Below are 11023 nucleotides of genomic sequence, written 5' to 3' on the forward strand. Positions count from 1 at the left end.
AAGGCTTTTCTGGGACAGTTTTGACATTGATATTGCCAACATATCACAGCATGAAGCATGGCACTATAACTTCCAGTGAAAGATGGCATATGGATGTGTATTCATTTGTACAATGTGTAATCATTGATAGGATAAGACATACAGCAAAAATTTGAAAGAGTTCATTAAAGTGCGCAGTGTGTAAATCGCCAAATGTGACAATTAAATCCAAAATGGCAGACTTCCCGTTGGTTGTTGACCCTCCTGGCATGTGTTCAAAGTTCAAACAATGAGATGTACTGTGAGAAAATTTCCTTACTTCACTATTGGATTTAACATACTGTGACCAGGATTTGAACCCTTAATTTGAACTTATCCACTGTACTACTGAGATAGACTGGTTAAATACTGATGGCACACCACTGTTTAGCTTATATATTTTATTTGAGGTCCAATCCACTGTCGAATAAAATATGTAGAGCTATCAACTATTTTAAAGAAACACTGACAATCACATGACATTGATTGCTTTTAGAAAGACAAAGATACAAATTAAAAACGCCAAGATGTACAATTTGAAGTTGAAACAAAGTTTCTAGGACAAGCACTGCAGGAGAAGAGCGAAGATAACAAGAGTAATAAAACTAATTAAAATAGCCTAAAAAAAGTCTGGGTAACTGGTGGAGCCAATGGGCTGGCACTAGCTGTCACTTGGGTGGGCCCTGACCACAGAAGCCCTCCCATGGCTATGGGCCTGCACAGTGCTAACAGCACTCAGTCTCTCTCACCTTGAAGTTTGTTGCCCAGTTATTGTTGATGACCATACAGAGCCCACCCTAATTGACTTCTGGGATTTCTTTGCGTCTCTGTCAAAGCATCTAATGTAAAACCATCCACTGCTTGTTTGTGCATCTTAGTCACACTCTCTGTGGTAAACCATTGTAAAAATGATTTGTAGACAAATACAAAGTGATCCACAAACACAGATTTGACACTTGAATTCTGAGCTTTTCACAGAATTTGTACGAATGTCTTAGAACAGTGGTTTGAAAATAAACGGGTGGCGACATCCATCATTATGTCCCTGAGCAAGACATTTAACCCCTACTTGCTCCAGAGGCGTGCAACCTCTGACAGATAATGACCCCAAAAAATTGCTTTGGATAAAAGCATCAGCTAAATGACATCTAATCTTCAAAATCAAAATACAAGTTAGTGTGGTAAATTGAGTTTGCAAATTGTTGATTTTTTTTTTAAACAGAGAAAGAGTAGTGTCAGAATTCTGTGAAAAATTGCAAAACAGTCTACCAGTAGAACATGACCCTCACATGCAGACAAATCATTTTGCATGGATTCAAGTTCTGGTTTCAGAAAACTACAGGTCGATGATTCCTATTTGTAGATCATGATTTATGTTTACAGATTGGAAAATATGTTTGTGACTCATAGTTATCTGTGTGACCTCACAGTTTCCCAGCATGCCTCAGCTGTGGAGCTGTATGAGGGGGAGGAGTTTGTCCTGCTGCCCTGTGAGTTTCTCACCTTTGACCTGGACGACCCCACAGCGGTGTGGAGCCGCTACGATCTTGATCCTCCAACCGTCCACCAGCGTCAGCAGGAAGGTGATGAACTTAAAGACCAAAACCAGCTTTACAGCGGCCGAACATCCATGATGACTGACGCTCTGGAAACTGGAGACCTCAGCCTTAACCTAACAAAACTCCAGCTCTCTGACAGCGGCAGCTACACCTGCACCGTCAGAGCAGCAGGAGGACAATGGAGAGTGACAGAGATACAGCTGCAGGTCAAAGGTCAGCAACAAACCCTAACAGCTGCTGTAGATACAGGTCAGAGGTCAGAGGTCATGTTCTTTATGTTTCTGGTTCCCACAGAACGATTTCCATCCTGGGCCAAAGTTCTCCTGGTTCTCCTGGTTCTCCTGGTTGTTGCTGGGTGTCTTTTGGTACATTTCCGGCAGTATTTCATGTCAGGTATGTTATGACTACTACACTTAAAACAACTGAACCCCTGTGACAGTGGAATCTGTAGATGTAGAAAATAGTCTCAGTTGCTTCAGTGATATTGAATTAGATTAGATTAAACCACACCCACGTCAATGTGATGACAGCCTCAATGTATGACAGCTACATTAGCTTGGAAAAAGCTTGGAAGAGTTAGTTATTTTCACTATTTATTATTTATTTAGTGTGAGAGCTGTAGTAGCTCTTTATTACTGTGAGAGCTGTAGTAGCTCTTTATTACTGTGAGAGCTGTAGCTCTCACACTTTCGTTCTCTTCCCTCTTTATTATTTACAGTATTTATTTACACTGGTGTGCCAGGAATGTTTGGTCATTGAGCGCCCTCTGTTGGTGCTTTAGAGGCATTTCATGTACATGAAAACCACAGCAAATAGAGAAAGTCAAAATCAGCAGTGTACCAGCGTGTCTGAGCAGCGCTGTGGTTTAGTGCTTTCCCTGCCATCCTCAAGGTTGGTGGTTCAAATCCAGGGAATGGCATGTTGACTTCAACACTCAACTGAAGAAGGTTCTGTGAATACATTTCATTATTGACGGCCTTAACGTTCTTGAAAACTTTGAACACACACCAAGAGGGTCAAAAACCAAAACGAAGAAAGTGGCGATTTACACACTCGGCACTTAAACTTATCCTAGGAATTAGTTTAGTCTAGAAATTTTTGCTGTGCAATCTTATCCCATCAATGATCACATGTTGTACAAATGGTGAGTTTTGGTTGACCGGGGAAGTCCGTGGTGTAGAGTGGAATTTCAGTGATTCGCCACAAAGCAGGAAGTTGTTGAAACTACATGCTCACATCTGTACCAAATTTGACAGTCCCACATTTATACATCCATATGCCAACATTCACTCACAGTCATATTGCTATATGTCACGCTGTCTGAGCAGGGCCCAGTGAGAGGAGCTGGTTAGCTCGGTGTGCAGCCTGTCGCCTGCAGCTCTTTATCTAACAGCTCAATGTGGCTTCTCCGGACTCTTTTCTTCTTGTTTTGTAGATGCGTTGATGATAGTGTCAGTGCTAATCTCATTGACAAACACATAGCATTTCCTGACTACTTCAAAGTAAAAGTCAATAAGTGTTTCACCAGTTAAATGCTTTTAATGTGAAGCTGCAGCAGCAGGAAATGTTCGCTTTGCATTAGCAGCAACTTAATACTGCAGTTTTTCACTTGGTAATACTGCAGATTGTAAATACTGCAGTACTTTGATCAGTGGGCCACAGGCTCAGTCAGCACTGTGTTACCTTATTAGACGATAGACAGTGACTGAACAGACATTTATTTAATGAAAACCTTCAGATTCTAACTTTAATAAAGATTTGATTGAGTCCATCTGACAATAATACTCAGTGATTTAATAAACAGTCAGTTGTGCTGTTGATTGTAGAGACACCAAAGACAACACTGTCTCTGTTAGATGGAACAATGGGACATATTTCAGAGTTCCTGCTGCTGTCTGTACAGCTGATGTTGTGCTTTGTTGTCCTCTCAGTCTACCAGGTGGAGGTGGAGGAGGGGGTGGAGTCTGTCCTGCTGCCCTGCAAAACCACAGTTCACCTGCCTGAAGACGTAACAGTGGAGTGGAGGGACAGTTCAGTCTTCAACAGGAAGGTCCACGTATATAAGAACGGCTCTGACCAGCCTGAAGAACAGGACGATCTTTACAGAGACCGAACAGAGATGAAGAGAAACCTGCAGAGACCTGGAGACCTCAGTCTGACCCTGAAATACCCCAAACAAGACAGTAACACCTACACCTGCACCGTCTACAGCAGGGAGAGACACATCCTGATGGAGAAACAAGTGGAGCTCGAAGTCAAAGGTCAGTGGTGTAGATACAGGTGAGAGACATATATTGATCAGCTACAACATTTCACATTCACAATGTATCAGTCAAAAGAGGAAATGACATCATACTAGGAAACCAGAATAATCCAGGAGATCATTTCCATGGATGGAAAGAATGAGATCAATAAGTTATTGATTTCCAGTATTGATCAAGAAGAAAGCTGAAAGAAACCAAATGTGTTGATCACTCAGAACAAAGAAATGCAGCTTTAATAGTTTGGATCAATGAAAGATTGATGCTCAGTTCTCTTCACATCATGTTGAAGCCGTTTGGAAAGAAAAGTGGGCTCAGAGTCGGCAGAAGAAAAGGCCAAATATTGATGAAGCAGGAAGAGCAGTTTGGGATCAGATCCAGATCAGATGTTTGTGTGTCTCGGTGTTCTGGACTGATGTTGAACATGTGGAGCTGAGATTCATTTACAGAACAGAGATGAAAACATTTGAAAGCTTCTTCTCTTCAAAGTTCAGCTTTAGATCCAGAAATGTAAAAGTCCAGCAGCTCAACACTGACAGGAGACATTACTGTGAAGCAGCACATGGACAAAACAATCCCAGCAGCATCAAGACTCTGATCATCTCCAACAGCTTCCTGTGTTTCTGTCCCCTGTTAGCTGCTGCTCTCATCTGCTTCTGTCAATAAAGTTATTCAAACTGCTGCTGCTGTCTGTGCAGCTCATGTTCTGCTTTGTTGTCCTCTCAGTCTGTCAGGTGGAGGTGGAGGAGGGGGCGGAGTCTGTCCTGCTGCCCTGCAAGACCACAGAGAACCTGCCTCAGGACATTAGAGTGAGGTGGAGACACTTTGAACCCCAAGCCAAAAAGACAGTCCACGTGTATCAGAACGGCTCTGACCAGCCTGACCAACAGGACCAGGTTTACAGAAACCGAACAGAGATGAAGGAAGACCTGCTGAGAACTGGAGACCTCAGTCTGACCCTGAAATCCCCCACAGTCAGAGACAGAGGACGATACAGGTGCAATGTCTTCAACAGTGACGGAAACATCCAGAGAGGGAAAACTGTTCATCTCAGGGTCAAAGGTCAGTATGCAGACTGAGGTCAGACCTCCCACTGCATGAAAAGCGTGATTTTGGTCCCTGTAAACTGCCTTGACTCCCACTAGTCCTTGGCAGTTATTGTCCTGGCTTTATCAGTTTCACAAAGGCCAAACCAGGCTCAGGAGGAGCGACTATGTCAAGCCAGGTGTAAGTAATTGAGATAAATGTGCTTCAACAGATTTCTTCACGAGACCACATAGTCGCTCACAGATTCATTGATGCTGAAATGGAAAAGACGTGTGCAGCATACTTTACAGCAAAGGAAGGTTAACGATGACAAAAAGTAACAAGGGCACAGCAAACAATAGAGGGGCGACTGATGAAGTAAGTAGCTAAACATATCACTGCTCTTAACTGAAACTGTCAAAATTATAATAATAATTATATAATTATATATGTTACAACGTTATGTCATACATTAAAAGTGAGCAGTGGATGTAAATATGACACTCAGCAAATGTATTAATTACAACAATAGCCTAATCAACATAATAACAATTCAACTGTAATTATGTAGCGCCAATTCACAGCAAATACAATAAAAACACAAATCTCCTTTAATGGTATTTCCACATCTATAAGTTACCTATGTAAGCCTATCGAAAAACTAACTGTGTTGAAAAGTGGTGGGGACATAAGGGCTTAGATTATGGGCGTGACAATACACTTGACTCACGAGATGTGATGATGCACAATTCTGTGTTCATGGGAACAAGATGAGAAAAATATTTTAACACTATTTTGTGTTAACATATAAGTGTTTTACAAACTGTCAGATGTCTGAACTGCACACACTTGATAATTATTGACAAAATAAAATATCACCAAAAACCCCAGCAGGACTTGGACCTAGATATGGAGATAAAATAGATTCTGAGGAAAATGACTTTGCTAGAAAGAGAAGTGATCACTGCAATGCACACTGTAAGCATGACTGTAACACAATGCATTAATCATTGCTCTCCCAAGCTGGTACATCTGGAAATGATACATGTGCCACAGAAATTTCATACATGTAGGTGAAACTTTGTCTGGGGGCTGCTCTATAGGGGGCACTAGCGAGCCATTGTGTCACGCCCATGTGCGAAACCAATAAAATACAAAAAATGTTGCCGCGTCTGAATTATGTGTAACATTTGCTGAGTTTTCGAGTATGTTTAGGCCCCCAAAATTGAGGTTACTTTGCAGGGGAAAAAATCCCTTCCGTTTCAATAGGGATCTTGCACGTTTAGTGCTCAGGCCCTAATAAAGTAATAAAGTATAAACCATGTTTCACAGAGCCGTGCTGATGAATTCATGATGAATGATGAGTTCTAAAGTCTCACAACCTGGAGGAAAAAATACATTTCACTGAAAAATACTGTTGATACGATTGACCAACAATGAATCCGAACCAAAAAATCTTACCTGCTTCCTACTCAATCATCACCGGGCAAAACTCTTAAAGTCTGTCGCACCAGCAACTGGTTGACTGTACGTGAAGTTTCATTCACGAAGTTCCTGCGTGAATGATGTTGCAGCTGTGATTTCTCACAGTGGGTCTTACAAACAGCTGGAAAACAACCTTTGGTATTATAAATAAATAGCATAGCCACAGTACAAAAAAAATAAAATAAAACATCACAGTAAAAGTTTGCTACTTACACTCAATGGCCTCATGATCCACACCGTCTGAATTAGGAGCCCAAATGGATGTGACCACCTCATTATAAGGTGGGCAGTCTGTGAAAACAAAAGTAAAGTACGGTCAAGGACAATCAAAATAACTTTTTACTTTTATACAGTAGAATGCATGCCTATTCTGTAAATCTTACATAATAATCAGCATAATGGTACTTTTGATTTCCCTCAGAGTTGTGCAGGAGACTTCCTATGAAAGGCCCATTTTGTGAAAAAACTTTCTCTGATTTTGGCTGGTTTTAGCTGTTCGCCCGTCTTGTCTTCTTGTTCTTCCACACTGGAGCAGTTGTGGATTTAAGAACAGCCGCCCCCATTTCAACATTCTGGCTTTCAGTGCAGAAAACTGCTGACACATCGGTCTCTGCAAACAATTTTACAGGAGGTCAAAACCAGCGTTATGTAAAACAAGATTCATCCACTCACATTCATTCCAGTTCGCAGCCTGCGCTCCAACAACTCACCAGGAACTCAACATGTATATCTCCCCTCTAAATTAAACACAAAATGAACTAAATTGTCCTTTAAATGGGTCAGTTCAAACCTTCAAAAGTCAACATGAAACATAAAAACAAAACAATCAGCAGAAATACAACTTAGAAAGCTATTAGAAAAATAACTCTACTAAATTAAACATTAAACAAGCAAATAAATTGAAATTCATATACAGTGCACTCTCTCTCCCCTCCAGCCCCTCCAGCTTCTCTCCCAGCTGTGTCTTTCTTGGCTTGTGTGGAGGTGAGTGGTGATGAACAAAAGACTAAACTACCAGTGCCTCGAGTTTACCGCTAATTAAACAAAAGACAGTATAGGCCTATGTCTTGCTGATGCATGACTCATGAGCTGAGCTAATGTAATAATTTAGCTGAAGTTTAGCTAAGGCAATATCTCATGGCCTTACAACCTAATGTACTGATGGAGACACTACAGGTGAACACAGTAACATTTGTGTCTAATAACGTCATCACAATCGTCACATTGATATGCAAATTAGGTGTTAACTCATTAAAATGCGCCAATTTGCACACATTTGACAAGTCACTGCAGGTAAATAAGGTAAAGAAAATAACTAAAGCATATCACCTCAAATGTGAAACTAAGTCTGTGTGTGTGTGTTAAATGTAATGTAACAGCAACAATAAGAAAGTGTTTGTATTTTATCAATACATTAATGTATTCAGGTAATTCAGTATTCTGTGGCTTGGCTGTGTGAAGCTGAAGGTTATCTTTACTCATTTGGCATCTTGCTTGTGAAACAAAAAGTAAAAATATTTAAATAACATTTATTTTAATTATGCATGCAGCCCAATGCCACAGTTATGTGAAGTATTATGTATTCCAATAACACCAAAAGAATTGAAACGATTTATTGCCTTGTGAAAAATAAACAAATTATTAATGAAACTATGCCAAAAATAATACTTGAAACTAGTAGAATAGAAAACATGCACATTGTGGCATAGTTTGCTTTGCTGTCGCTGCTCCTGTGATAAACCTAGTGAATACTAAAGAAGACCGTGGTCTCTGTGTGAACTGATTATTTTGTAGAAAAGTAAAAATGTTGTTGAGTTAATATATTTGTCTCATTTAAAAAAAATACATTTTTTTAGCTTTAATGAAATTGTTTTGTCTTATGCGTTCTCTGTTCCTGAGAGAACGTCCAGGCTGAGAACTTCTTTTCTGTGATCTCCCTCCTTCAGTGTTTTAATTTTCCCTTCCTCTGGCAGATGCTCCAAACCGACGACAGGTGTGTGAGCTATCTGAATAGTTTGAGTACTCCTGTTTTTTTTCTCTTTAATAAATCTCACAAAGATAACTGTTTCTGTAACTTACTGACTCACTGATTTGGGGCGGCTGTGGCTCAGGAGGTAGAGCGGGTTGGCCGTTAATCGAAAAGATGGCGGTTCAATCCCCTGGTTGTGTGTCGAAGGGGTTATTCCGCCAGTGTATGAATGAGTGTGAATGTTAGTTTCCGTTTGAGCACTTAGGCTCAGTGTATGACTGCAGATGTAGTGTAAAAGCGCTTTGAGTGGTCGAAAAGACTAGAAAGGTGCTATACAAATATGGAGCATTTACATTTGCTGCTGAATATCCACTGGACAATAAACAGAGATGGAATCGCATCCTTAAATTTAGCTACAGCACTATCAGACAGACATCTAGTATAGAAATGTTTGACCAATGGCGTGTAGTTCAGCAATACAAACTCAAAAGTTATCCAACAGTGGTCAGATAAAGAGGGATTCTGTGGGAAAACTATTATATACTATATATTTCAATACCATATACCAGAACAAGGTCGAGGGTGTGGTTATAACAGTGAGTCGGTTTATGAACACTTTAAGAGAAGCCAATTGAATCTAATAGAGAGATAAACGCAGTTCTAAAGCTGTCATTCTCTACGTCCACATGAGTATTAAAATCCCCTACAATAATAACTTTGTCCGTTTTAAGGACTAAAGTTGACAAAAACTCAAATTCAGATAAGAATTCAGAATACGGGCCAGGTGCTCGGTACACTATAACAAATTGGTTGCAGTGATTTCCAACTTGGATGTGAAAGACTAAGAACAAGGCTTTCAAATGAGTTATAATTTAGTTTCGGTTTAGAGCTGATTAGTAGGCTAGAGTCGAAGATAGCTGCAACTCCACCTCCTCGGCCTGTGCCTCGAGGAGTGTGAGTATTAATATGACTGGGAGGGGTGGATTCATTTAGGCTAACATATTCTCCATCACCCAGCCAGGTTTCAGTAAGACAAAATAAATCAATATCATAATCTGATATTAGTTCATTTACTAGTACACCTTTAGAAGAGAGAGATCTGATGTTTAATGAGTTCACATTTAATTATCCTATTTTTTATTTTTTATATTTATTGTTGATATTGTTGTTCTAATTTTTATATGGATTTAATGCACAGCTCCTCTTCTGTTTACCTTTGATTTAAATAATTTTTATGACATTGAAGCTCTACATGTCATCACTGGTCAGATTTGGCAGGGGTCCAGAGAAAACTACGGTGTCCAACATTGTTTTTGCATATGTACACACCGACTCAACATTAATCTTAGTGACCTCCGATTGGCCTTAACTATGGCCGCTGGCTTCCCTAACTAAAATGGAGTAGCCAATGATCAGAGTTGGTTTCTCAGCGGGTGTGTCGCTGAGTGGGGAAAATCTGTTAGAAACGTGAACAGGTTGATGGTGCCCCGTGGGCTTTGAATGCTTACGACTATTCCTCCTTCGGACAGTCACCCAGCCACCCCTTCCCGGCTGCTCAGGAGATGCCGGGAGACGGCTACCAGAGGCTAACTCAGGCGATCAGCACCAACTACCGGGGACGGCGAGCTACAGCAACTAACACTGATCTACCAAGGTGCGGAGCCGGGCTTCTAAATCACTGAGCCTCGCCTCCATGTCTATAAATAAACTACACTTATTACACGTACCATTACCGCTAAAGGAGGCAGAGGAGTAACTGAACATCTGACACACCGAGAAAGAGAAAGTAGGAGAGCGAGAGGGAGAAGGAGAAGCCATCACTAGCTGCTAAGCTAAAGTCGCTAACGGCTAAGCTAAAGTATAAAGTAAAAACTATGAGATTAAACAGCAGTCACTAAAAGATGGAAAGAAGTGTGAGTGCTTAGGCAGAATTACTGTAAGAATAAGTGTTTAGCGGACAGATGGCTGCTGTAATGACAAATCTAACAAATTTAACTTGTACAAGGAGGGCAAGACACAAAAGGTCATTGCTAAAGAGGCTGGCTGTTCACAGAGCTCTGTGTCCAAGCACATTAACAGAGAGGCGAAGGGAAGGAAAAGATGTGGTAGAAAAAAAAATATACAAGCAATAGGGATAACCGCACCCTGGAGAGGATTGTGAAACAAAACCCATTCAAAAATGTGGGGGAGATTCACAAAGAGTGGACTGCAGCTGGAGTCAGTGCTTCAAGAACCACCACGCACAGACGTATGCAAGACATGGGTTTCAGCTGTCGCATTCCTTGTGTCAAGCCACTCTTGAAAAAGACACAGCGTCAGAAGCGTCTCGCCTGGGCTAAAGACAAAAAGGACTGGACTGCTGCTGAGTGGTCCAAAGTTATGTTCTCTGATTAAAGTAAATTTTGCATTTCCTTTGGAAATCAAGGTCCCAGAGTCTGGAGGAAGAGAGGAGAGGCACAGAATCCACGTTGCTTGAAGTCCAGTGTAAAGTTTCCACAGTCAGTGATGGTTTGGGGTGCATGTCATCTGCTGGTGTTGGTCCACTGTGTTTTCTGAGGTCCAAGGTCAACGCAGCCGTCTACCAGGAAGTTTTAGAGCACTTCATGCTTCCTGCTGCTGACCAACTTTATGGAGATGCAGATTTCATTTTCCAACAGGACTTGGCAGCTGCACACAGTGCCAAAGCTACAGTACCTGGTTTAAGG

General features: G+C 41.0%; 1 protein-coding gene across 1 annotated transcript in view; it reads left to right on the forward strand.

The window, feature by feature from the left end:
- Window positions 1-11023, forward strand: part of LOC119912627 (coxsackievirus and adenovirus receptor homolog) — a gene marked incomplete in the record, with an annotated part of 333023 nt that overhangs the window by 321185 nt on the left and 815 nt on the right. Inside the window, 4 exon segments of the mRNA XM_038731906.1 lie at window positions 1457-1790; window positions 1872-1970; window positions 3509-3838; window positions 4565-4900. Coding sequence (XP_038587834.1) covers window positions 1457-1790; window positions 1872-1970; window positions 3509-3838; window positions 4565-4900 — 1099 coding nt within the window.

Source organism: Micropterus salmoides, unplaced genomic scaffold, assembly GCF_014851395.1.
Source record: "Micropterus salmoides isolate LMB-PRFRI ecotype aquatic unplaced genomic scaffold, ASM1485139v1 Ms_hic_scaffold_2, whole genome shotgun sequence".
NCBI classification, from domain to species: Eukaryota; Metazoa; Chordata; class Actinopteri; order Centrarchiformes; family Centrarchidae; genus Micropterus; species Micropterus salmoides.